This window comes from Ictidomys tridecemlineatus, chromosome 5 (genome assembly GCF_052094955.1).
Source record: "Ictidomys tridecemlineatus isolate mIctTri1 chromosome 5, mIctTri1.hap1, whole genome shotgun sequence".
Classification (NCBI taxonomy): Eukaryota; Metazoa; Chordata; class Mammalia; order Rodentia; family Sciuridae; genus Ictidomys; species Ictidomys tridecemlineatus.
In genome coordinates this window covers 37,051,288-37,079,244 of record NC_135481.1, presented here as the reverse complement: position 1 = coordinate 37,079,244, position 27,957 = coordinate 37,051,288, and the positions used below count along the sequence as shown (strand labels likewise).

The 27,957-nt window shown below is 39.3% G+C and overlaps 3 protein-coding genes across 14 annotated transcripts in view; 2 read left to right on the top strand and 1 right to left on the bottom strand.

The window, feature by feature from the left end:
- Tmem62 (transmembrane protein 62) overlaps positions 1 to 6,810 on the top strand; it is a 41,968-nt gene extending 35,158 nt beyond the window's left edge. For 9 of the 11 annotated variants that reach the window (XM_078049738.1, XM_078049736.1, XM_078049739.1 and 6 more), the window contains 3 exons: positions 1,748 to 1,852; positions 3,735 to 3,853; positions 6,046 to 6,810. In XM_078049738.1, the coding sequence (XP_077905864.1) occupies positions 1,748 to 1,852; positions 3,735 to 3,853; positions 6,046 to 6,372 (551 nt within the window). In that variant the 3' untranslated portion in view covers positions 6,373 to 6,810. The remainder of the gene's footprint in view (positions 1 to 1,747; positions 1,853 to 3,734; positions 3,854 to 6,045) is intronic. The other 2 variants (XM_078049737.1, XM_078049744.1) reach the window with 1 other exon arrangement.
- Positions 6,811 to 6,941: 131 nt separating this feature from the next.
- Positions 6,942 to 18,040, top strand: Ccndbp1 (cyclin D1 binding protein 1). Of its 2 annotated transcripts, XM_040274234.2 has the most exons (12): positions 6,942 to 7,150; positions 7,310 to 7,369; positions 7,685 to 7,764; positions 10,325 to 10,406; positions 11,173 to 11,269; positions 11,441 to 11,514; positions 11,820 to 11,864; positions 12,127 to 12,203; positions 13,601 to 13,869; positions 14,916 to 14,976; positions 16,276 to 16,322; positions 16,692 to 18,040. In XM_040274234.2, the coding sequence occupies exons 1-12, from the start codon at positions 7,042 to 7,044 to the stop codon at positions 16,798 to 16,800; spliced, it is 1,110 nt and encodes a 369-aa protein (XP_040130168.1). In that variant the 5' UTR covers positions 6,942 to 7,041; the 3' UTR covers positions 16,801 to 18,040. The 2 variants fall into 2 exon arrangements, with proteins under 2 accessions (XP_040130168.1, XP_040130170.1); XM_040274236.2 differs by lacking the exon at positions 11,820 to 11,864 and having other exon boundaries at positions 6,943 to 7,150.
- A 595-nt stretch (positions 18,041 to 18,635) lies between these two features.
- The window catches only part of Epb42 (erythrocyte membrane protein band 4.2), a 29,655-nt gene continuing 20,333 nt past the window's right edge, over positions 18,636 to 27,957 (bottom strand). The window contains exons 6-13 of the mRNA XM_078049020.1: positions 27,373 to 27,550; positions 26,620 to 26,758; positions 26,231 to 26,337; positions 25,316 to 25,558; positions 24,050 to 24,349; positions 22,654 to 22,814; positions 21,409 to 21,542; positions 18,636 to 19,641 (exon numbers count right to left, since the gene is read on the bottom strand). Coding sequence (XP_077905146.1) covers positions 19,479 to 19,641; positions 21,409 to 21,542; positions 22,654 to 22,814; positions 24,050 to 24,349; positions 25,316 to 25,558; positions 26,231 to 26,337; positions 26,620 to 26,758; positions 27,373 to 27,550 — 1,425 coding nt within the window. The 3' untranslated portion in view covers positions 18,636 to 19,478. The remainder of the gene's footprint in view (positions 19,642 to 21,408; positions 21,543 to 22,653; positions 22,815 to 24,049; positions 24,350 to 25,315; positions 25,559 to 26,230; positions 26,338 to 26,619; positions 26,759 to 27,372; positions 27,551 to 27,957) is intronic.

Genomic DNA, 27,957 nt, shown 5'->3' with positions numbered 1-27,957 from the left:
TTGTTTATTTTCCCATTCCCCTCACAACCTCTTATATGTAATTTTGTATAGCAATGAGGGTCTCCCTTCATTTCCATGCAATTTCCCTTTTCTCTTCCTTTCCCTCCCATCTCATGTCTCTGTTTAATGTTAATCTTTTCTTCCTGCTCTTCCTCCCTGCTCCGTTCATAGTTGCTCTCATTATATCAAAGAAGACATTTGGTATTTGTTTTTTAGGGATTGGCTAGCTTCACTAAGCATAATCTGCTCTAATGCCATCCATTTCCCTGCAAATTCCATGATTTTGTCATTTTTTAGTGCTGTGTAATATTCCATGGTGTATAAATGCCACATTTTTTTTTATCCATTCATCTATTGAAGGGCATCTGGGTTGGTTCCACAGTCTAGCTATTGTGAATTGTGCTGCTATGAACATCGATGTGGCAGTATCCCTGTAGCATGCTCTTTTAAGGTCTTCAGGGTATAGTCTGAGAAGGGCAATAGCAGGGTCAAACGGTGGTTCCATTCCCAGCTTTCCCAGGAATCTCCATACTGCTTTCCAAATTGGCCTCACCAAATTGCAGTCCCACCAGCAATGTACAAGTGTACCCTTTTCTCCACATCCTCGCCAGCACTTGTTGTTGTTTGACTTCATAGTGGCTGCCAATCTTACTGGAGTGAGATGGTATCTCACTCCAGCCGATCTGGGCTCAGTGTGTGAGAGGCCCAGACTGTTGGCCCCAGATCCACGTCAGCTCAGCATTGCCTAGTGATCCTGAGCAAACAGAATTTAGATTGTTTACGACTCCCTATGCCCGCACAGCTGAAGAGGTCAGAGACTTGATCTCTCTGCGCCCACCGCCATGTTGGAATCCAGTCAAAAATATTTATGAGGGCTGGGGATGTGGCTCAAGCAGTAGCATGCTGGCCTGGCATGTGTGCAGCCCGGGTTCCATCCTCAGCACCACATACAAACAAAGATGTTGTGTCTGCCAAAAACTAAAATATATATATATATATATGTGTGTGTGTGTGTGTGTGTGTGTATGTATATGTATGAGTTCAATATATTATAGTACATATAGTACAATGTATATATAGTCTCACAACTAAACCATTTTTTTTAAACTTTCTACCCTATATAATTCTTTTTTGGGGTGGGTACCAGAGATTGAATTCAGGGGCACTCAACCACTGAGCCACATCTCCAGCCCTATTTGATATTTTATTTAGAGACTGGGTCTCACTGAGTTGCTTAATACCTTTTGCTGAGGCTGACTTTGAACTTGTGATCCTCTTGTCTCAGCCTCCCAAGCTGCTGGGATTACAGGTGTATGCCACCATGCCTTCTACCCTATATAATTTTAAGTATATTAGCTCACCAGGATTCTAAATTTAAAGTGGTATCATCTGTATAGTTGCCATATAATGAAGGATTTGCCCCATATAAAGCAGATAGCCCATAATAGTCTTCTAGAAAATGTTATAAAGAAATTAAATTTTACAAAATATCTAACCACTTCTAAACTCACTTGTACTTTCATTTGTTTGTAGATTCATTTAACAAAAAATTATTGATCTACCACTGTGTCAGATATGATATTAGTCACTAGGGATAATGGATAAGTAAAAGGAAAAGAAGGTATTGGTTGGTCATTAGACCTGTGCTATCTTAGGCAGTTGATCTGTTGGAAAATAAAAATTACATTATTAAAAAAATTAAAGTTTGCATGTGGTCACTGAATTTTTAAAAATTTGTTCTGTTTAGAACCTCCAAGATTTATAAATTTGATGTCATTTTCCCTTCACCTCTTGAGCAAAATAAACATCTTCTACTATTCTATGTTGTTGATGACCCTGTATGTAGTGCTTGGTAAGTAAGTTAATAAACTTCAAATTGTAGAGCATTCTGTCAAAGAATATATTGAGATTTTTAAATTTTCTTTTATTTATTCTAATTTGTTATATATGACAGCAGAATATAATTCAATTCATAATACACAAATAGAGCACAGTTTTTCATGTCTCTGGTTGTATACAAAGTAGAGTCACACCATTCATGTTTTCATACATGTACTTAGGATAATGATGTCCGTCTCATTCCACTTCCTTCCTACCCCCATGCCCGCTTCTTTCCCCTTCCTCCCCTTTGCTCTATCTAAAGTTCATCTAATCCTCCCATGTTGCATTCCCCATCCCCATTATGAATCAGCATCCATATATCAGAAAAAACACTTGGCATTTTTTGGGGGGGATTGGCTTACTTCACTTAGCTTTATATTCTCCAGCTCCATCCATTTACCTACAAAGCCATGATTCTATTCTCTTTTAATGCTGAGTAATATTCCATGTGTATTTTGTTTGTTTTTTGTACCAGGGATTGAACAAGGGCACTTTACCCTAAGCCAAATCCCTGGTCCTTTTTATTTTTATATTTTATTTTTTAATTTTTAAGACAGGTTCTTGCTAAGTTGCTCAAGGTCTTGATAAATTGCTAAGGCTAGTTTTGAACTTGTAATTCTGAGCCACTGAGATTATAGGCATGGGCCACTACACCTGACCTGTTATTGTATTCTTGATAATTTCCATGCTGACTGGATTGAGATTAAATCGAAATATAGTTTTGATTTGCATTTCCCTGATTGCTAGAGTTGTTGAACATTTTTTCACTTATTTGTTGGCCAATTGTATTTCTTATTTTGAGAAGTGTCTGTTTAGTTATTTTTCCCATTTATTAATTGGGTTTTTTTATTGTAATGGACACAATACCTTTATTTTTATTTTATTTTTTTTATGTGGTTCTGAGGATCGAACCCAGGGCCTCACACATATGAGGCAAGTGCTCTATTACTGAGCTACAACCCCAGCCCTGGATTTTTGGTGTCAAGTTTTTTGAGTTTTTTATATATTCTGGATATTAATGCCTTGGGGAGCAGGTGGCAAAGATTTTCTCCCATTCTGTAGGCTCTCTATTCATGTTCTTAATTGTTTCCTTTGCTGCACACAAGCTTTAATTGATGCCATACCACTTACTGATTTTTTTTGTTTTATTTATTGTGCTTTAGGAGTCTTGTTAAAGAATTGTCATTATGTAGTGAACGTATGAACGAATGAATTAATGGCCATAAGTCAATAGAAAAGGCTAAAATATATTCACTATATTAGTAAGAAAGAGAAGTACAAGAGAGCATTTTAGAAAAATTTCCATTGAAAAGTGGTTTAGGGGGCTGGAGTTGTAGCTCAGTGGTAGAGCGAGGCACTGGGTTTGATTCTCAGCACTGCAAATAAATAAATAAATAAAATAAAGATTGACTGACAACTAAAAAATATTTTTTAAAAAAAGTGGTTGAGGTTTTATTGCTTTAAGGAGTAAATCTCAGGTATCTCAAAAGTTAGCTTCAGTAGAATACCTCTGCTTCTTAAAGGAAATGTTAATACATTATATTGAGTTTATTAGTGCAAGAGAATATTTTTTAAATTGTGAGTGTGATGCAGCCTGTTTTTGCTATCTACAAGCTATTTATCTATTCCAAGTATAGCATATATGCAGATAATTTTTGATCCAGAGAAACAGGGGGCAAATAGTTGGTTAAGATACCATATGCAACAGAGATTAGCAAAGGAGAAACACTATGAAATAAAATGCTCATAGATTACTATTCTTGTATCTTTATTATTACTATAAATGAATCTCAGATGTATGTAATCAGGGTGGTAGCTATTTAATCTTCTTTTCTACCCTTTGCCTCTCTCAGGACCATGGTTTTTTGGTGAAATTATTGATGGCAAATTGGGTTTCTGCTTTTCCTTTGGGATATTTGTTAATGGACATTTCCTACAAGGTGGTGCAACATTTGTAGCTGGAATTTTCCAGGTAAGAAATTAGATATACAATTTAAGAACATCTTGTCCTTGTTGAAACAATTGCATAACAGTTAAATCCAAAATCTTTTTTTAAAATCTCAAGTCTTAAATTGAACATTATAGATCATCTTTCTTACTTTATTTGTAGGGCAGTCTTTAATAACTGAAGTGTTGTTTGCTTCCTAACCATTTTCTTCCACCACTCTTGTGTAAACTTCAAAAATACATTTTGGCATTCAGGGTTGATCAGAGGTAAAAGAGGTTTTTGTTGTTTGTTTCATTGTGTTTTTTCATTGACAGAAAATGAAATAAGGGCTTTATGATAGATTAAGTTTTACACTTTAAGTTAAACCAAAACTGATTATGATAAAGAAGGAAGGAAAATATTTCAGAAGGAGGAAAAGGAAAAATATAAACACATGAAAAGGAAATCAGTTATTTAGTAGAAGCTTCACTGGACAAAATTCAGGCCTGGGCTTTGTAATGATGTCTTAGCAGTATTATTCGGGAAACACCGACATATTAAGTTTACATTTGATTCCTCTAAAACAAATATATAATTAAGAGATCCTGTTCCATAGCAAAACTCCATTAAAAAAACTTGACAAGTATTTACCTAACAATTGCTTTGTTTTATTCACCTAATGGGACTGCTGGACCAAAATCTCAGTGTAATTTGAAGTTTGGAAAACATAAAAAAATATTAATCAAAATGAGTTCAAAAACCTCTTAACAACAGTATAATAAGATTAGCAGGATTAGAGACAGCCAATTAGGGAAAACTGTTACCTAGCAAATACTTACCCCAGTCCACAACATTCTCTGCATAGCAGCATGTAAATAGATCCTAGGTCTTATTCTCTTTCTTTCCCTCCACACTTTGGTGCTGGGGATTGAACCCAGGGTTTCAGGCATACTAGACAGGCACTCTGCTGTTGAGCTACATCTCTGGCTTAAGTTCAGTTTTCTGTTATATACATGCAGGCTGTCTCTCCGGAGCACTCTTACACCAAGTGAAAATTATGTCTTACCAAAAGGCATGGGTTTTTTTTTTCTATGAAAATGTGTACATTCATATTTTGAGCAATTATAAGTTAATAATGGATTTTATGTATTATCCAGGCTCCTGACTTCCAAATGTATACCTCTGACATAGATATCTTCTCTGTACTTCAAGTGTCTATATACTCAACTGCCATTTTATATATTTCCTTTGATGCATAACAGGCATCTCAATATTATGTCTCTGACCTCACACTTGTGGCTCCACTCCTTCTTTCCACCTTGTTCATCATCCTTGGCTACTGTTGTCTTACAGAGCCCAAGACCTCGCCCACCTCTGGACTTTTCATTTGTTCCTTCTTCCTGGAATGCATTTCCATTAACTGACTTATTCCTGTCCTTCAGGCTACACAGAGCCTCTCTTTTATTTACTTTTGTGATCCAGTTATTTCTTAATTGAATTTATCACAATTTGTAATTCCTTTTTTAATTTTTTCTTTTTCCTGTTAGACTGTGTAGCTCTATGATGGATCTTTTTTGACTTGTTCACTAGTGTGTCCCTAACCTAGAGCCTAGGACAGTGATTGCTACAATAAATATTATTGAATGAATAAATGAATCACACATCCTTCAAACAATATTATAACATAGATATTCCAATTTATACTTTAGTACTCATCATTCTACCTCAAACAAAAATATCAAGATAAGAAAAAATATACTGATAATACAAGTCCCTCCATTCCACTAAAACAGAATGTATATTCTGGGTGTGTGTGTGTGTGTGTTTGTGTGCGCGTGCACGCACGCATGCACGCACATCCACACTCGCATGTGTTTGTATTAATTTTAATTTAAACACTGGCCAATATTTACTATATACACACACACACACACACACACACACACACATATATATATATATATGATACTGTACTATAAGTTGGAACTTCAATATAAGTTAAATGATTCCTGTCTTTAAGATGAACAAAAGGACACAACTAACTGTAGGTTGAATGTGTTACAAATAAGTGTGATCAAAGTATATATATATATATTTTTTTAAAAAATCAGACAACTAACCCCAAGTCAGAAAGCAACATATTCTTAGGAGCCACCAATAATGAGACCTGACTCCTTCAACGTTAGCTTGAAGCTAATATGGTAAGCTAACGATTGCGTTCTGCTTCTTTATTCTAGGTGGTGTTTTTCAACATTCCCTTGATGGCTTACCTGTGTTGGAGCTTGTTGCAGAGGTGCTTTGGTCACAGCTTCAAGTCTCATCTCCATCAAGGAAAATACTTGAAAATTATACCTGTTCACCTATTTATGCTACTGCTGTATATCTGGCAGATTTATTCCTGCTACTTTCTTCATGTGACACAGGGCACGCTAGCTCTTTTATTCTCCCCTTTGCGGACCTGGTTGACATTGCTGACACCAGTACTCATTCGTTGTGTGTGGACACTGAACTCCACCAAGTTTGGAACCTTCATGTTGCAGTTAAAAAGCCACCTGAGCTCCTGAAATGCATGTCCCATCACTGCCAGCTGGGCAGAAGTTCAGTCTCTGCATCTGTAGCCCTGGTCTCTGCCCCTACTAGGTGGAAAGCAGATGTCAGTGGATGAGCTTCAGAGAGCTGCTGCTTCTTGGACACGTGAATGTTGGAGGGATCACTCACTACTGATTCCTGGAGAGTGGACTGAAAAAGAGTCTAAATAATGACTTGATTTCTTTCTTCCCTAAGGAGGCAAAGAGAAAGCCCTAAACAAGGAGACCCACAGGGTAGGGGCTGGGTGTGTGTATGGGATTATCTCAGGAGGCCCAGCATTTTGGGAGGTTATCCCATGTAAAAGCATCCAGCGCCATACACAGGGTTATGGGCTCTCTGCTTCCTTAGTCGGGAGTGTTTCAGCTAATCAAATAAATGAATGAATGAAGAATAAGACACAGAACGAACCTGAACTTTGCATTGTGGCCCAGTCTTTTGGTTGGAATGGGGTGGGACGGGGAGGCGTGACCCGGCCAATGGAAGGGGCGGGGCCAGGCCTCAGGGAGGAAGGGGCGGAGCGGGAGGGCTGGGTTGTTGCCGGAAAGGATCTCGGGTAGGCGGCACCGGAAGCGAGGCGTAGTCGCAGTGCGTCTGGGGCAACAGGGGCGGTGGCGTGTATTTTCAGGTGCCGGTGAGCGACAGAGATGGCCAGCGAAACTGCGTCTGCAGCCTCAGTCCTCACTCTGGCTCCGCCTTTGGAACAGCTCCGGCACTTGGCGGCTGAGCTGCGGTTGCTCTTGCCTGGAGTGCGGGGTGAGCTGACGCTGTGGGTCTGGCGAGGCCAGGGGAGGCCTTGGGGTAGAGAAAAGCCCAGGTAGGGCGCTGCGGGCTGGACCCTGGTACGGGAGGTGGCTCCGCTCACTTCAGTTTCTCCTTTTGCCGCGATTCGGCCCACCACACTACACCTACAAGTCGGCGAAGCCCGGGAGTCCACTGAGGAGTTTAATCGGGAGGTGTTCTGGAGAAGACTCAGTGAGTGCCTTTCCTGTCGGTGACTCCCTCCTCTCACCTATTCCAGCGACACGGTCCCTTTCCTGCTGGCAGTCCCCATTGGAGGGCTCTGCGTCTCCCCCGCCTCATCCCGACTGTGGGGATACTTCACCTTGCTAGTCCTTGGCACTTGAGTGGTTAAAATATAAAATATTGATTTTTGGAGCTGTTTTTGAGTTGTCTAGGCTGATAAGCGAGGAGAGAGAACGCATTATCTTCCAAGTCCCTGTCGCAGCTGCAGCTTTAGCCTTTTGGCACTAACTTTAGCACCTGCCTCCCCTTATTCCCACCCCCCAGATGAGGCAGCTGTTAAAGTGTCATGGGAAGCCACCGCTCTGACTACAGTCTTCTCTCGACTTCCATTGCCATCTCCACAGGTGAGCTTCACTTTACTGGAATCCTTGTGCTGTCTTGTTATTCCTTAGGTATCCTCGCTATTTCTTTCCACTTTTTTCATTCATGTAATCTCAAATGAGATTACATTTCTTACTTTACAGGATTGTTGTGGAAACCAAATTGCCTGGCATGAGTAGACCATTCTCCTAATTTTTGCAATTTTAAATTTAGCCTGGTTATTTACTTTCTGAAAAAAATTAAAGTGCACACTGTTTTCTAGATATTTTCACATACATGATCTGACAGATAAGTAGATAGGGTCAGAGGCTCAGGTTAAGGTTAGTAAGAAGTCGAAGTTGAATGTAAATAAGGTCTATCTGAATGCTAAGCTATACCTATTCTATTATACTGCATAGGACCCTTTGGTAGTGAATTATTTTGTATGTAATCAGTAATTTATGTAGAAAGTGTGAAATTCAGAAACTAACAAAGTATGCTAAAATGTTTCTACCTACCCACCCTGTTCCTCATTTTTGTCATCTCTCTTCACTTCCTTTTGTATTCTGTATACTGTATATTCTATGCATATGTATATTCATATTTACATGTATATGTGTATATATATATGCTTTTTACACAAATGATCAGATACTATCAACACTGTACTTTTTCATTTTTAAAAAATTAATAGTATAGCTTAGAAATTGATTCTTAGCATCACCTAAAAAGTTGTAATAGCTTCTTAATATTCAACAGACAGCTTAACTATAATTTAGTCAATACCTTATGTGGACATTTAAACTGTTTCCAACTTGTAACTATTGTAAATGGTCCTGTGGTCAATTGCTGAATATAATCTTTGTGTACACATTTGTAGAAAAAATTCCCAAGAAGAAATTGCTAGAACAAAGAAATTATACAGTTTTAATAATTCTTCATTATAAAACTGAAAGTAAAGGTGTTGACTGTGACATAGCATTCCCTGTATTCATTTTTTTTCTAGAACTGCCCATATTTAATTTGAGAGTAAGGGTATTTAAAAATGGCATATTCATTATCTTATTTGATTTTTTAATAATATTTTAAGTCTATATCCAGATTTTTTTTAAATATTAGTTTTTAGTTATAGGTGGACACAATGTCTTTATTTTACTTTATGTGGTATGAGGATCGAACCCAGTGCCTCACATATGCCAGGTGACCGCTCTACCTCTGAGCTACAATCCCAGCCCAAGTCTATATCCAGATGTTTTGAAATGATATAAATATTCTTTGCTGCATATGACTACAATGGTAAACCTTCTCCTTGGATACCTTAGAGATCTATGATGAGGAAACAAGAGGTGAACTATGTGAGAGCACTTTAAAAGATTCATAGAAGGTGTATTTTTTCCAAAGGAAGTATTATCTTATTTTTAAATATTTGCTGGCTTCTTTCTTTGAAAAGAAAAACTTCCTGCTAAATTTTGTAGCAAGAAAAATACAGTGAGGAGATAGCATAGGATTATTTTTCTATATATGTTCAGGATGGTAGTTTTACTCATAGATGAAAAATTGGAACATAGTTTAATTGAAATTATATACAAAGATTCAGTCTCCTTCTTCGGACGTCAGCATTTTAGTCCTACTGCAGAGTGGTTTGTTTGTTTTTGTTTTTAAGATTCGAAAAATCTTTATGAACTGATATTTTTATAAAAATTTGTGTATTGCCATAATAGTTTCTGAACAGAGTAAGAATATAGCTCAGAGGTGGAGTTCTTGCCTAGTATATGCAAGGCCTTGTGTTGGATCCCCAGCATTGAAAAAATTTTAAAAAGTTTCTAAGCATTTATTCTCAATCACTGGGGATATCTCATCCCAAACAGGTAACAGTTTGTGGACTGGCACCAACCTGGATCACATTTTACATATAAGCACTGGTTTAGAATTTAACAGAGAAGTGAGGACAAGAAAGATAAGAAAACCAATGACTGCTTAGAAGGAAAATAGTTAATATTGAGCATTATTCAGTCCATGTTATTTACTTTTAGGTACATATTTTGATTCTGTTGAAAGAGACACATACATAGAGATTTGGTTAATGATCTACAGGGGTTGGCAAACTTTTTCTGTAAAAGGCCAGATAGTGGTAAATATTTTAGGCTTTGAAGGCTAGCCAGTTAGTACTGCCCTTTTTGTGTGAATGCAGGTATAGACAATATGTACACTAATGACCATGGCTGGGTCCCAGTAATACTTTATTTATAATAAATGTAAATGGGTCTGGTTTACCTGTGGATCATAGTTTGACTACTCCTGGTCTATGACATGGTGAATATCTCATGGCACATCATGAATATCTTGGGATATAGAGTTAACCAGGAACAAGTTTTACTTATTGTTTCTTTGTGCCTTATTGAGTTGTCATCAAGTGTTTGGTGTTCCACTAACTCCTCTGTGGTATACAATGAGTCTTATCACAAGGCCTAACTCATAATAGGACTTCAGAAAATATTTAATGATGCTTTACAGATGTCTATTCTCTTTTACAGTAGGTGAGTTGACTAAATTGTTCTAATCAATTTCCTTTCTTTATTTTTAAATTGGTCTGTCACATCATAGGAAACCCAGAGGATCAGTGAACAAGTCTATGCTGCCATCAAGGCAATTATTGCGGTGTACTATTCACTTCCCAAGGAACAGGGTAAGATACTATACCCACATTAATATTGCATTTGTAGGCTACATCTTTGCTAAAATGATGGGTATGTCCTGAGACTTTTGCCTTTCCCCAGTTTGAGCATGCACCTCAAGGAGAATTTTATAATGTAATTGACCTATGTAAACACTCCATTATACTAAGGTACAGATACTTTGTACCTAAGATTTTCCATCTCCTGTGCTTTGTCTGAATCTTAAGGCTTTTAATTCTTTTTGGATCTTCCTTTCCATCTAACTGCTAGATGCTGGCTCAATCTCAGCCCCATATACCTAGACTAAAGCTGTCCCATCTCTCCTGCATTCATATTACAGCATACTCTATTTCTAGGCTTCTTAATAGGTTAAATGTTCACTAGTCCTGCCTAACTCCTCTGATTTATGTCTTGATTATAATCATGCCAAAATTATAAATGAATACATGCCATAGATCTTTAGGATTACTCATGGATTGTTTAAACTTTCAGCATTTTATCCACAGTTGTCAAGGGGCTACTGTCCTTAATGAATGAGTACTTGTTGTGATGGAAAGATTGTATTCCAAATCTCTTGGAGGAACAGCTCTAAGTACTGGTGGGGGGATAAGAAAATAATATGAGGATATAAATAAGATCTGAGTTTTGTGTTTGGTACTTCCTTTAAAGCATGTGAGTGGCCATTATCTTATAGTTCTCTAATGCTTAGACTCAGGAAAATGGACAGTGACTTCTGAAAAGGAGACCAGGCTGCTGACTCTTTGGTTTTGGCCACAGGGATCACCCTGAGAAAGCTGGTACGGAGTGCCACTTTGGACATTGTGGATGGCATGGCTCAGCTTGTGGAAGTGCTTCTCATCACTCCACCTCAGAGGTACTGATGCCATAGTATGGGTTAGCAGTTAATAGGCTTCCTTGACCCAGGGGAAAACTCACCCTAAGAGAAAAGTTACAGATAGCCCAGAATAGTGACCAGCAGGAAGGAGCTTTTTACGAGACAAGAACCTAGATTATTGATAATATTTTCATTGATTCCATTCCCCAGCCCTGAAAACAGTAACCTTATTTCCTACAACAATGTCTGGGTTGCATGCCAGCAAGTTCCTCAGATACCAAAAGGTAGGTAAGAGTGGGAGATGAGCCAGTAACTGCTGGCCAAAACAGAAAGACATCCCATGTCTAACTTCCTGCTTTGTAGCATTTATATATTTTAATTTGTATAAACACTTTAGTGAAATAGATTTAGTTTGTCATCTGCATTAATAGTTAGTATACTTTTTGCCATTCTCTAGTTCTACTGGGTATCTAACTTAGGGCCTTCTATATGCTAGACAAGCATGCTGTGATTGAATTATAACACCTTTTTAAATTCAGACTCTACTTTTGGTTCTCTTTCTTGCTGAACAGATGTGGTTTTTTTCTAGTACTACCCGCGGCAGTTTTATTGGACACACTGAAGCAGTTATCAGGTCAGAAGCAGTGGTCAATAAGAGGATTGTGATGAGAAATATCATGTGCCCATTTTATTTCTTGTGGTGAATGAAGAAAAGCTTTTTAATCTTTGTCTGAGTTCCAGGGGAGGTAGTGAAAAAAGAGTTTTACATTAGGTGGTGACCCTAGGTTACTTTGATATTCTCTTCAAAAAAAAAAACAGTGTTGGTTGCCCTTTGTAGTCTTAAGAAATTATAAGATTTCTTCTCTCATTCTAGTGTTTCAATTTTTCATTCATAGATAATAAAGCTGCAGCCCTATTAATGCTGACAAAGAGTGTGGATTTTGTGAAGGATGCACATGAAGAAATGGAGCAGGTGAGGGAACCTCTGCCTTTGCTGGTCATTGGAGGGCAAACTCCATGACCAGTAGAAAATAGATTATAAAGAAAGGGATATGCAAATCAAAACCACTCTGTCAGAATGGCAGCTATTATGAAGACAAACAACAATAAGTGTTGGCGAGGATGTGGGGGGAAAAGGTAAACTCATACATTGCTGGTGGGACTGTAAATTGGTGCAGCCAAGATGGACAGCAGTATGGAGATTTCTTGGAAAATTGGGAATGGAACCATTTGATCTAGCTATCCCTCTCCTCGGTCTATACCAAAAGGACTTAAAAATAGCATACTACAAGGACATAGCCACATCAATGTTTATAGCACCACAATTCACAATAGCTAAACTGCGGAATCATCCTAGATGCCCTTCAGCAGATAAATGGATAAAAAAAATGTGGCATATATACAAAATGGACTATAACTCAGCAATAAAAGAGAATAAAATCATGGCATTTGCAGGTAAATGGGTGGAATTCGAGAAGATAGTACTAAGTGAAGTTAGCCAATCCCCCAAAACCAAATGCTGTATGTTTTCTTTGATATAAGGAGGCTAATTCATAGTGGGGTCATGGGGTTATTAATGATGGTGGAATATGATGATCATTATTATCCAAAGTACATGTATGAAGACATGAATTGGTGTGAATATACTTTGTATACAACTGGAGACATGGAAAATTTTGCTCTGTATGTGTAAAAAGAATTGTAATACATTCTGCTGTCATATGAATAAAAAAATTAAAAGGGGATATGGGCTAGGGCTGTAGCTCAGTGGCAGAGTGTAACCTAGTATACGTTAGGCACTGGGTTCGATCCTCAGCACCACATAAAAATAAACAAATAAAATAAAGGCATTTTGTCCATCTACAACTACAAAAAAATTCGGGGGGGGCGATATCTTGAGCATTGACTTAGCTGGTTCCATTCTCACTTCTGTCCTGTGTCTTCCATTCCCACTCCATTCTGCTGTGTAATTTGTACCACTTCTCTTTGTTCCTTTGCTGGACAAGGAGAGTAAGAACAGGGTTCATGAAGTGATTTAACTGTGTAGCTGTTAGCTGTTAGTTGTTAGTGAAACAGCCAGCCTGGGTGTTTTTTTTTTTTGTACTGGGAGTTAAACCTGTACATGCTTTAACAATGAGCTGCATCCCCAGTCCTTTTTATATTTTATTTTGAGACAGGGTCTCACTAAGTTGTTCTCACTGGCCTTGGACTTGAGCTTCTGCTACCTCATCCTTCCAAGTCCCTGGGATTATAAGGAGCAATATTGTGCTTAGCCTGGCTGGGGTTTCTAAACAATTCAGTTATGGTGCTAAGAGTAAAATAGGTGTTTTTGTTTTTGTTTGCATTCACATTTATCATGGTATGTTGTAGGCTGTGGAAGAATGTGACCCTTACTGTGGTCTCTTGAATGATTCTGAGGAGGACAACCACAGCAATGAAGATGTGTTGGGGTTTCCAAGCAATCGAGACTTATATTGGTCTGAGGAAGATCAAGAGCTCATAATCCCATGTCTTGCACTGGTGAGATCATCCAAAGCTTGCCTGAAGAAAATACGGATCTTAGTGGCAGAGAATGGGAAGAAGGATCAGGTGGCTCAGCTGGATGACATTGTGGATATTTCTGATGAGATCAGCCCTAGGTAAACATGTTCCCCACTTGAAACTGTAGGAGACTTCTGATCTTAGCTTATGTTTGTGCTGTCATCCCAAAGTTTTTGCCTAGTTTTTTGTATTTTGAAAATGTTTAAACCTACAGGAAAGTTGAAAAAGTACTTCAGTAAATAACTCTACATCCTACATATGAATTCACCTGTTGTTCACATTTTTCTTCCTGTATTGGTTTATGTCTTGATAAATAGATGTTCCATAATGGTATTCATCGATGACATTTCACCCCTAAATACCTAGCATCTATCTCCTAAGAACAAAGATAGTCTTATCATCATATCTGAGGAATTTAATGTTGAATATAATATTATCCAACAGTCGTACTTTTCCCTTTGTCTCTAAAATATTTTATATAAAATCCAGGTTTCTATCAAGGTCTCAAATTAGTTTCTTGCAGTTTAATACAGTCTCTTTTTGACATTGACATTTCAAAACAAAACCCATCAGTTGTCCTATAGAATACCTTAACAATTTGTATTCATAGGATAATTTTCTAGGGATTATAGACAGGTTAAACTCTTTTTTTTGCAAGACTATCATATAGCTGTTATGTTTTGTGCCTTCTGTCATATTGGGGAAGTCATGATATCAGTTTGTTTCATTATTGATAATCCCAAATTTGATCATGTTTTAAGTGGTGTCTTCTTCACTAAGGGTGTCTTTTATGTAACAATTTTAGCTTCCATTGATGAGCCTGTATCAGTTACTAAATTGATAATTTCAGATCCTCACATTTTTTACTAAATTAATCATGTCCTGTCCTATGAACGAACCAAGGGCATTCCCTCCCATCCCTGTTTCCTAGTGAAATAGGGTATGTATGTTTCAGCGAATACTGGATAAATTGATTTTCATTGGTTGCCTGGTTGCCCAATTTAAGGAACTGACAAGCATTTCTGGGACAGCCAGTTTCTCCCTAGTTACATCCATAGTTGTATACTAGAAACAACCTAGCTAGCTTAGTTCCTTTGTTTTTGTTGTTGAATATGATAATGGTTATTTTTCTTTCTGCTCCTAGCGTGGATGATTTGGCTCTGAGCATATATCCACCTATGTGCCACCTGACTGTGCGAATCAATGTGAGTATTGACTTTTTTGGGAGGAGTTATAGACCTTTTTGTAGAATTTCACTAGTCACTAGTATTTTCTGTAAAGTACAGGGTACTTATTTATTTGTCTCACTTGGGTGCAAAAGTAATGTCACAACAGTAATGTCACAGTTCTTGCATATGTTTGTGCATTATAAATATTTGCTGAGGTGTTTTTTTTAAAATTTGATTTATTTATTTTTTATGTGGTGCTGAGGATCGAACCTAGTATCTCATACATGTGAGGCAAGCACTCTGCCACTGAGCCACAATCCTAGCCCCCCAAATGACTTATGTTTTATAGTCAGATGTACCCCTTCTAATATTTGATAAATTTGATAGTGGAAATTAGATTCATCAAAATGTGTGTTCATAGTGTACAAACACCTTGAAGAAGAATAGTATCCTTAGGGCATTAAATTTTTTGTTTGTTGTTTTGGCATTAAGTTTAAAAGTTAACTTCCTAAGAATTAAACATCTTTAGCAGTATGCCTATTAATAATATTCAATTATCCCAAATAATAACTACTAAAGAAATTAAAAATATGTAATCTTTATATGTCTTACTGTATATTGTTGGGATATATACATCCTCATTTCTGGTTTTTTTTTTGTGTGTGTGTGCTGAGAATTGAACCCAGGTCCTTGTGCATGGTAAGCACATGTTCTACCATGGAGCTGTGTCCCCCACCTCCCCATGTTAACTTGATATTGGTGTTGTTAAAATTCTGTACATTTTTTTTTTAAAGAGAGAGTGAGAGAGGAGAGAGAGAGAGAGAGAGAGAGAGAATTTTTAATATTTATTTTTTAGTTCTCGGCGGACACAACATCTTTGTTGGTATGTGGTGCTGAGGATTGAACCTGGGCCGCACGCATGCCAGGCGAGCGCACTACCGCTTGAGCCACATCCCCAGCCCCTCTGTACATTTTTAAAGTAAAGAACATTAGTTATTTCTGCTTTATATTTTGAGCTCTTAGCAGATAGGATAAATTCAGACTACATTCTTTTCTTTTTTAAAAATTAGAAATATTTTAAGTTTTAAAAATTTAGAAAAAATGTTATAGCAACAATATTAGTAATATTTTGCTAAATAGAAAAGAATTTATAATCCTGCCACCTCAACTTAGTCAGCATTTTGTTTTGAGTATATTCAAGGTTCTTTTTAAATGAGTTCTTGTTTTAACTTTTTTTTTTTTTTGTAATTTTGGGGGTCTATTAAAAATTAAAGTTCTCCTTTACCTTTTTGATGGCAGGGCTCAGGGTGATTAACTTCTCTGTTTCTTTTCTAGTCTGCAAAACTTGTATCTGTTTTAAGGAAGGCACTCGAAATTACAAAGTAAGTATGAAGACTTCTCCCTAGCTAGCCTTTTGAGAATAAAGCTGAGTGTCTGTCTGACTTTCTTAACTCCCAAGTTCCCACTTCAAGAAATAGGAAAGGGAAGGATTGGGGTTTTCTTTTAGTTTTGGTTTCTGTGAAGAAACTTGCCTTTTACTGTAGTTTCTTCTGTGCACTCTCCTGAGGATAGATTTTCCCATAGTAAACTTTTCCTCCCCCCATTTTATTCTACAGAGCAAGTCATGTGACCCCTCAGCCAGAAGATAGTTGGATCCCTTTACTCATTAATGCTGTTGATCATTGCATGAATATCCTCCTGAGGATAGATTTTCTCATAGTAAACTTTTCCCCCCCCATTTTATTCTACAGAGCAAGTCATGTGACCCCTCAGCCAGAAGATAGTTGGATCCCTTTACTCATTAATGCTGTTGATCATTGCATGAACAGAATTAAGGAGCTCACTCAGAGTGAAATTTAATTATGAGTTTTCAGGCGCATTCATATTCTCCTTTTACTCTCTCTTATTGTCCCAGCCAGATCTATAATGTCTGCTTTTAAGAATGGAGCTAGAATACTTGCTGGATGGAAAGGGAATTCCTGTCTATATTTAACAAGAGACTCTATTACCAAAGTTGTTGGTTAAGCCAGATTGGCAATTATTTATAAACAGTATGAGTATGATATATTTTTCTGCTAGATACAAAAGATAATTGCATGAATCAGTATTCCTGAATGGCCTCTCAGAGACTCCTAGGGAAGCTGGCTTAATCCTTATTTGCAATAAAGTGTGTTTTTCATTGTTACAGATGCCAATGGTCTCAATGAAATGCTAACTATTTGCTAGCAATTAAATGAATACCCTTCCAAAGTTTCTTCCTACCAGAAATGCAGTCTGCTGAGACCACCATTACTTTCATTTGGGTTTATAAGTATAAATATCTGATTTTTTTTTTTTTTTTTTTTTTTTTTTTGCGGGGGTTTTCCAGGAATTGAACTCAGGAGCACTCAACCACTGAACCATATCCCCAGTCCTTTTTTTGTATTTTATTTAGAGACAGGGTCTCACTTATTTGCCCAGCGCCTCATTGTTGCTAAGGCTGCCTTTGAACTCGTGATCCTCCTGCCTCACACTCCCAAGCTGCTGGGAGTATAGGTGTGTGCCATCGCACCTGGCTAAATATCTGATTCTGATCAGAAGTCTAGTTAGAACAAAAACACTTGACATTAATTTATTTAGAGAAAATGACTGCAAAAAGCCCCTTAGTGTTTTAGCATGTTACATAATATTATTCTCATATAATTCCTTCTGAATATTACCCCAGGTTACTCCTTGCCTCTAAAATATGTTGGTATTGAGCTCATTTTTAGGTTTTTCCACTTTATTAAACAGATCTGTTTTCCTTATACATTATTGTTATTGTTCTATTGTATATTACATTCCCAAAGATAAATACCACAGTATATAAATCAAAAGTTTTTATATATTAGAGTTTATATAAATTTAAGTTTATTTGGTACATTCTTTTGCAAAATTATCTCCACTTAATTATATTTTTGCATCTATCTAGAAGATCACATGTTGTAAAGCGGAGTAAAGCTATAAATGTTGTATATGTGGTGACTTGAATTAGGCCTATTGTATGTACTACAGGTCTCTGCAACCTGTCTTTCTTAAGATATAATCAACAATAAACAGTCATTATTTTCAGTGACCAGTACATCCTTAGATTTGAAATTCCTTAAACCAAATGAGTTTTAACCTATTTTTTTTAAAGTTCCATTCTGCACTTTTAAAGAGAAGGAACTAAGGGTCTTGGGTTGTGACTCAGTGGTAGAGCGCTTGTCTGGCATGTGTGAAGCAATGGGTTCAAGCCTCAGCACCACATAAAAATAAATAAAATAAAGGTATTGTGTCTATCTACAACTAAAAAATTTATTTATTAAAAAAAAAGAACTAAAACTAGTGAATTACTGAAGCAACAACATAATGTAAATAAATCACAACTGTATATAAAACGACTCTTATTCATTTATTCTTTTTTTATAGGGCCTATTTTCTATATATTTAATTTTCATATTTCTTTACTGGACCAAATACATGTTATTAACATCAGTGTTTAGTTGTGGGATACTTAATGAATATAGAATTCTAATAAATATTTATCTATAGCTAAATGTAGGTCATTCTGCTCTTAGGTTCTGTGTTGTAAATAATTATATAGGGTGTATATATATATATATATATATATACACCATATATATATAAACACTTATCTACAAATATATAAATATGTATATATACACACATGCATGTGTGTACATACACATATGTACACATTTTTAGATGTGTATGTATGTATGTATGGTGTGTGAGTATATATATTTTTATGCATTTAGATGTGTGTATATGTATTAAATTTTTTTAAAAATTGGTACTGAGGATTGAACCCAGGGGCACTTTACCACTGAGCTGAGCTAATCCTCAGTTCATTTTTTTTTTTTTGGAGATAGGGTCTTGCTAAGTGGCCAGCGCCAGCCTTGAATTTAGGATCCATTGCCTCAGCCTATCAAGTCACTGGGATTATGGGTGTGCACCACCACATGTGGCCTGTGTTATATATTTTATACATTTGTTCAGTCATCTTTGGATCTTTAAGGGTAATGATAGCACTAATCAATATAATTTTATGATTATCTAAAAATTTCAGTCTTAGCTAATATTATACTACTTCATCAGAAATGGAATAATGATTTGCACATTAGGTCCTTTCCCTTGCCTCTAAGTTAGTGAATGTTTTATTATTCAGTAAAAGTTGTGAAAAGCCCCAAACTTAGAAAATCTGAATATACTCTGAAAAGGCAAATATGTAGATATACTTTTCATACTTTGAAAAGTTAGATCTGAGTACCTTTTCAAAGGCATCCTTTTGTCACTCTAACCTAATGGTTCTGTTCTAAAACATCTAGCCCTCAGGGCTGCTTTAAGCCAGGTGACAGGTCTTTTGGTTTCTCAGAATCTAACTTTGTAATTGGTCACTCTTCTGAAACCTGAATGGAGAGTCATTGGTTGACAGAGTTTCCCTCCGCAGCACATGTTTGGTTTTAGAGTGTAGTTTCAAGAGTTTATGAGGAGAATGGTGATTAGAGCTGGGAAGTTTAAGCTGAAAGTTCTGGGGCTACCACAGTGATGCTTCTGTGGCTGATTAGGTTCTGGAACATGTTGCAATCCATTTCCACGGTGAGCCTCTGGAGCCCCAGCTGTGTTGGTGTGAACTTGAACTGGGTGCTCAAGGTGTTTCCAGGCCACACAGAACCTAATCTGAAATAAAGGAAAAAGTGGGTGCTAATTCTGTCACAGGTTCATTGCTGTCCTCATTGTGGTAACTCTGTTCTTTGCTTGAAGAGGTGGACCATGAAAAAATCATCTATGTACATAGCTTTTAAGCCAGAGGTGGTTAGAAGAATAGAAGACCAGAACCTCCCTACACTGGGCAACTGCATATTTTGAAAGAGAAGAATATTAAGGGTTGCTTCTCATTTTCCTTTTATTATCTGTGATTCAGTCCTTCATTTCTTGGTAATAGGATGGGTGTATGTTTGGAAAATAGTGTTGGAACCCTCACTTAGTTCTAAGCATAGTGGGTGAAGCAGGCATTTTGGGAGAATATCATTGTGTCAGTTGGTGATGTTTGAAGGCCCTATCAACTCCTGGCCTGCTGAAGGCCTTTTGGTGACTGAGAGAATGGTGTGGATTTCTTTTGAGGAGCTTTGCCACACAGTGGACCTGGTAAACCACAAAAAGTCTGGTAAAATCTTAACTGGTTAGAGTGGCTCATTTAGTTCCATGAGGCTGAGGCAGTGACTCAATAACCTGATTGTCTGTCAGGGATCTCCGGGAAGACAGAAATGGGGATCTTGAACTCTATATCATATAACCAATGAAGGATGCAGTGGACATACTAAAAGAATATTGTAACGTCTAATCAACAAGGGACTAATGTAGAATACACAGTGTTACAGTGTAGAATAAAATCAACAAGAAAAAATGGCAAGACTACCAAAAGGAGACTGGTAAAGATAAGGATAGACTTTTTGTAAAGGTAGAAGTGGAAACAGTGAAGAAAAATGAAGAGTGGCAAATTAGAATAGTAGTAAGATACTACTGGTTTTATATTAAACTGGAAGAAATTAATAATTAATTAATTAATAATTATTGCTACCAGTGGAGGAGAGGTAGGATATAGAAACTCATGTACTGCTGGAGGGAGTGTAGATTTCTGCAACCATTCTGCAAATAAATCTGAAAGTACCTTGTCAAACCAGATCATATCCTGTAACCCAGCGTTTCATTCCTGGGCATATATGTCCCCTGACCCATGAGAGTCTTAACCAAGCATATAAGGGGACATATGTGAGGCTGTTCACTGCAACAATATTTATGGTGTCACAGTTGGAGGCACTGAGGGTGGCTATCATCATGGAATGGTAAGAAGTGATGGATGTACATCAGGATTATTATGTAGCAGAAGCAATGAACTTGATATATGTCCATGAATCTTAAAATCAGTTCTGAGTGAAAAGATACAAGTAGACATTTATATAAGTTAAAAACAAAGACTCATGAAGCAATAGTACACATTTTACACATACTCATGGAAGGACACACAAATAGAAAAGGATATGAAGGGTAGTGGTGTGAGTGCGAGTAGGGAATTAAAATAATAGGGAATAAATTAAAATTGTATGTTGTGGATGCAGCTCACCCTCCCTGTGATATTCTCTAGTACTTAACCTTGACCTCCTCTCCACATTCACTGGCAATACCCAGGCTCTCCCTGCATTATCAGTGTAACAACAAGGGTGAAGTGGGTGCCTGAGGAGCCCCTACAGGTACCACTCACCCCTAACTGTGGACATGGAAGAGAGGTCATTTGGTAGTCTAAATCATATAATTCATTTAATTCAACTTCAGGAGATCTATTTTCTGCCTCCAAGCCATGGGAAATGGCTTTTTAAATCATTGTTTTTGGGTCTCTTCCTTTCTGACCAGATGTATCACTGAGATAAGAAGCTTTCAGTCTCTTACCCGTATCTCCTCTCTTTGTGAATGAGCCCCCTTCCAAAGATGGAGATCATGCAGTCCATCATGGGGGAGTCTAGGGAGTTATGGATGCTAATTGAGGCTGTAAGAGGTTGATATTGCTTGGCTGTCTCTGGCATCTGTGGGAAAGGACAATACATGGAATGATGCAAAGGGCACAGAATCTGTCCCACTTTCCCCTCCTGTGCATTCACTTTCCTCCTCAGTTATGCAACTCATCTCTGCCACCCTGACCCAAACTGCTCAGTTGACTTATTTGCCTTCTCCCCAATGTTTCTGTATTTACTCTCCTCCCTTTATTCATCATGGACTCTCTGATGGTGCCTGTTCTCAGCTTAGAAATCTTGGAAGGTCTCCCATTGCCTTCAGAATCTAGCTTAGTTTGCATTCAGGGTCCATCACAATCTGCTCCAAACCCACCTTTTCAACCTTACTGGTTCTTCCCCTGACCTTAGGATGCTCCAGCCATGCCAGGGAATTTCCATCCCTAGCCCAACACTCAGGCTCCTTTCCTTTGCACCTCTTTGTGTCCTCTTCTGCTTTTGATGGCCTTCCCCTACCTCTGCACTGAAAAGCATATCCATGTTTCAAGGCCCATCATAAATATCACCTCCTTCACAAAATTGTCCATAAACCCACCAGCTAGAGTTAATCTCTTTTAGTTCAGTTTTCTCTTAGTGACTTTGCCTCTCTTAAAGCACTTATGTAGAAGACCAAATGTTGTGTCTCCTTTACCAAACTAAAACCTCCTTGAACAGGAATCAGATCTCATTTTTTTGGCTGTGGTAGACTTGTGGAAAGAGCCATAAGCTTTATGCACCAAGCGCCACAAGCTTCTAGAACTTCCTACTTTTATGTTCTTGGATACGTTGCTCTCTAGACTTAGTTTCCTCATCTGAATAAGAGGAATGGTTCCACCTCATAAGACTTTTGTATTGAAATAAAGGAGGTGAATATATTTTGGCCTATGTATAAAGGGCTAAATAAATACAGCTTATTATTATCCTTTAAGTATGGTTAAGAAACCTTAACCATTTAAATTTGGAAATTTAAAATCTTAATCTTACATGTAAGAGGTCATCTCTTTCAAGAGAGGAGCTCTCAAACCTAGCATTGTTGGGCAATTATGCAACATGCTCATCTGCTCTGAAGCTTGAGGAGCTGGGCTTTCTTCTGAAATAACCAGAGTGGCAGCAAATGAGAGCAATTCAGGGAAGAACCAATGCCTACCTGGATAACAAGATGTGGTCTACAAATGGCGACATCTTCCTGAGCAAAGCAGCTAAGACCAGACTCAGAATGTGTTGCCATCACAGTAAGTCTGAGGAAGCTGTTCTCCGGTGGGTTTCGCTCAAAATGGGAGAATGACAGGCTGATAGTTATTCTCATATCTGAAATACATGATGAGCAGAGTCAGTGCATATACCCCTGAAACAAGCCATCGTTCCTTACACAATGCAAAGGACTCAAGCTCTCACTGAGGTCAGAAAGAGGCCTGATTCCCACACAGCTATAAACTTTGTACTTGCTCAAGACCCTATTCTTACCCTCCATTCCCCCATACCGCTTCCACCAACACTCTTGGCAGACCACTTCAGTGTGAAAAAGTTCCCATGAATTAAAAGAAGGGAAGCTCTTTTGGCCTCAGTGTCTATCTAATAATGGGATGGTTTGTGCTAAATGAGATGATGTTGAATGAAGAAGCTGACACACATGGTTGTTGAATATATGCTCACATAGTTCTTTCCCATTCTCTGCTTTTCCTTCCCTTTTTCAGAGAACAAAAACAAGACTCCTTAGCATCATATACAAGATCCGTCATCATCTGGGCTCTCTGTAGCTCTGACACCACTGCCCTCACACCATTCCCCCTGTGCTTGGAGAGGGAACAATGACAGAGTATGGAGGCAGGGAAATGGTCAGGAAGCTGTTGCGATCCTGTAGGCAAACTGTAGCCCACTGTTTCTCAAACTTGCCTCACATTGGAATTATCTGAGAAGTTTTAAAAATTCTGATGTTTGTGTCTACCATGGAGTTTCTGATTTCATAGCCTGGATGCAGCCCAAGCATCAGACTTCCCAAGTGACTGACGGGTGACAAAGTTTCAGAATGACTCTTCTAATCCAGGGAATCTTAACCCTAGAACACATATGGAGCTTAAAAAAAATTAGATATACACACACACCAGTGTCTGGACCCCATTCCAGACCAATTAAACAAGAATCTCAGGGAGAAGGAGGAATCTGTGCTCATGTTCCTTCTGTCTGGAATGCCAGCACACTTTTCTGTCTTCCTACCTCCTTCAAGACTCAGCATGGCATGAGTCATCTGGGGGCAGCCCACTCCAGCCTAGGTGAGATGCTCTCCTGCCCTTGTATTCTGTTCACCTCCTCAGATGCCTCCTCACTGTTATGATAAGTCTGTTTGCTTATCTGACTGCAGTTGAGATTGTGCTTTTTTTTTTTTTTTTTTTTTTTTTTGCCATGTCAGGCCCAATAAACATGTGTTGAATGGCTGATTGAGAATGCATGAGCACCAGAGGTTAAAAGCCTTCTCTGGAGACCTGTGGCAGTGTCCAGGGTGGAGCCTGGTGTGTCAAGGGTGTCTGGTGGGGCTGTAGCGTTACCCAGGTTGGCGCTGAGTGTGAGAAACTGCTTTTTCCTCCAGAGCTTGGCAGCAAACACTCCATTGTAATACACAGCCTGGACCCCAATCACCAGCTGCACCTCCTTCTCCTGGTCGCTGGGGTTAAACAGGATCACTGAGAGTTGGGCATCCCCTCTCAAAGGAAAGGAGCTGGGTGCTTCCAAGAACAGGTATAGAGGATCAGCCCACTTGTCGCTGGGGGGTCTGATGCCATTCGGTTTCCACTGTTTCATTCTCTTTTCCTGGACTCTCTCCATCACTTCTTTTTCTTGAAGAGAACCTGGAATATGGAAGAGACAAAGCAGGCCTCTCACCTAGCAGGTACAGACCCTTCTAATTAAAGCCAAAGTTTAACGTGTATTTACCCCATTTCTACTCAGATATCAAAGTCACAAAAGCTTTGCAAACCTCTAAGGCCATATTTAGCCCACAAAAATGCCTGTGTTAGGCAGAGCCACCACAGATAATGTGTTTCTTCCAAGCCACTCAAGGACCAACTTATTCAACTGAAATGAATTTGTCCCTTAAACAAGGAGAGAGTAAGCTTTGCAACAAGCCAACATTGTCTCTGAGGACAGTTTTCAGGGAATTAAATGTGAAGGAATTTGGACTTACTCCAAGGGTAATGGGGCCACGGACTATTCTGGAGTTGGGGGTGTGCATAATGATTTTTTTATCTTAGCTCATTCTGGAAACTGAAAATTGTAAAGAGAACCATGATGAAGATACTGGAGGCCAGAGGCCCAGTTAGCAAGCTGTTGTAATCTTGTAGACAAGAAGTAATGAGGCCTGGATTAACTCCAGGTGATGAGAAACAGCTCAGGATGCAGATTCATGTGAGGATAGTGTATGGAGGTGAAAAGGGAAGATTCTCTTCTTCTTTTGACAAATAGGTGGAAAGCAGTGCCACTGGCTAATATGAAGGAAGAGCTGGGGTGTTGGAGGCAAGGGGGAAGGAGGCAACAGCAAAACTCTTCTGAACACTGGGCTTGGTATTAAGTGTATTGTCTTATAGCAGTAATTCTCAACTCGGGGAATTTTACACCGCCCCCCTTGCCAACATTTGGAAATGCCTGAATACACTTTTTGTTGACACAGCTGGTATGTGAGGGGTGCTGACATCTCATGGATAGAGGATAGATACATTGGAGAAAAGTTTGGGACTTTTTCTGGCCTATATCTGATTGGCCCATCTCTTCCCCTCATTTCAGTGCTGAGAAACCTGGGGCTTTTCCCTGGCCAGTACCTGCAGGATACTTGTAGTTCTGAGTGATGTCCTCACAGCGGTCACTGCCCACAACCTTAGTGCTGATATTGTTGCCAACATACTTTGTGTTGGAGTTGGTCAATTCCAGTTTTCCATCCTCACAGCACTTCCAGACCACACATGAGGCGTTTACTGCAGCAAAAAGGTCTGACACTGCAGGGGTCAGCTCCAGTATCCCATCCTTGACTGCTTTGACTGGAACAAGATCACAGGATCCCAAGCCTGGGGGAGAGAAAGGTTAATGAGCAAGAGGACCACTCCCAGACATTTCCTCTGCTCTTCTCAGAGCTGCTACATCACATCAGTCCCTACCCTGTACCCTGTTTTCCCTCCCCCAGGCTCAAGGTCACAGGTGATACTAGGCAGTTTCTTAGAGGAGAGAGGTGAGACAACTATGTAGTAAAAATACTTTCTGGTTGAAGCCCTCTCTGAAACTGGCCAGGAAGGATGTCAGAGGAACATGTGTCATACATGGGAGTTCCCAAGCCAGCTCAACTACAGATATGACAGGAATTGGTCATCTATCTTAAGCACTTGCTATCTGCCAGTTCTGTTTCTGAGCAAGGAACAACCCTTTCCATGGCTGCTGGTTTCCTTTTCTGAGCTTGAGCCTATCTTGAGACCTTCCTCATCCCTATCCAGAACCTCAGAAATCCTATGCTGCTAGCCCTGCCCTAGCACTTGCACTATCCGGGCATCTTAAGATCATTTCCCTGTATGGCTAAGCATGCTGGTATCAGGTCAGCTTTCTGCTGGCCACTATTCTTCCTTCTGCTTCTCCTGTTTCAGGGAACAAGATCCCCTTTGGGATATCTGCTGCTCCTGTTTTCTCTCTGGGGGACCTCTTCAGTTCTTGCAGCCCTGGGTAGTCCTGAGCCCACTCCCAGGCTTTACCTTCACCTTTATTAGGAACATATGGATACAGAATCTGCCATCCGGCATAATGTGGGTAACGAAAATCAGGTCTGGTCATCCAGCACTCCGTGGAAGTCTGGAAGATCCTGAAGGTATCAAATGCAAATGGGAAGAAAAAGAGTATGTAGGTGGTTCTAGAAATGGGCCTAGCAGAGTCATTGTTACCATGGGGATGGGAGGACACTGTAAAAATGGCCATAACACTTCCAGGAAGGGGAGTACACACATGACTGACCTGCCTCTAAGAGTCCTGAAGGCCTACTCTTGAGTACCAGAGTCGCTTGGGAGGTGGGGATTCCCATGGGCCAATACTAAAAGGGTTTGAAGCTCTTCCTAATCTGGAACCCCATCTCCTTTGGGCTTCTCACCAGATGCGTCCTCTCTGACCTTCTCCATTCTGGATCCCCTCCTCATTGTAGTACTCGTCCACCAACAGGTCCCCGTGGGTACCCTGGGCTGAGGCATATGTGGTAACAACACGGGCTGGGATTCCCAGGCATCGTAGCACTGCAGAGAAAAGGTAGTTGATAGGTGTCAGAGGGAGCAGAGAAGTTGGGGCCAAGGGAGTGGACACAATGCATATGGCTAGAATTTTCAGTGTCTCTTTTGGGTAAACTTTGTTTTAAATGTCAAATGACACTGTGGAAGGAGGAGGAGCATAGCACCAGGAAGTTAGAACTGGCACTCAAGAACAGAACATATAAAGACTGATCATGGAGGTACAAATTACCCCACACTTGAATATAGAGCATGGGAGAGGACTGCAGAATAGAGGATAGAACTTGCTCTTTTGCAGCAGGGTGAGGGAATGTTTCTGAGAGAAAGTGACTTAGAGAGTACAGTTGAAAAAGGGCCCAGCTTTGTTGAGAGGAAAAGAAACAAAACAAATGCTATTGGGGAGGATTGGTTGGGACAAGGAGTTCCCAGGAAGTGGTTTTGGTTTCTTAATAAGGCTGAACCATTTATGGGCATGATGAAGATGGGGAAAGCTGCAGAGTAGAGGTTTGTGCCTGTTTTCGGAGATGTCCCTCCCAGATGGAAGGTCAAGGGGCAACTCAGGACACAGGACAGACAGTATACAGCAGCCCAGGTAACTGACTTATGTGTTGCCTGCTCTGTACCTGTGCAAGCAACAGCAGCCAACACCCAGGCCTGACTTTCATACACAGGTCGTCCTTGACCGGTGATCCATTGCCGCAGGATAGGTACACTTCCCCGGCGCTTGTTAAGCAGGGCTTCTTCCTGGGCAGTCTGGGCCTGCGGGATGGGCAGGACACTCCTCTGCTTGAGAGTTTGCAGCTGTTTGGGGAAATGTGTGGGTGTGAGTCCCACGGCACAAAATACATGAAATACATGAGGGTTCACTGCATCTCTCCAAACACAAATCAGAATTACTGGAGACTTGTTAAATCTGAATACTTCTGGACTCCATCCTAGACCCACTGGGTTGTCATTGCTAGAACTCAGACCCGGGATTACGTTTTTAAATAATTTCTCCTGCTTGAGCCACAGAGAGGAGCAAGAAAGCTGCTGGGAGGTGCTTGGTCATTGGTCATTAACTTCCCTTGCCCTAACTCCTTTGACTTAGTTTGCCTTGTGTCTTGGAGGCTTCTTCCTCCATAGAGGCTGGCCTTGGTCCTACTTCCTTTTCAGAGTGGACTTTAGAGGCACCTAAGGAAATAGCACATTACTCCTATGGAAGAACT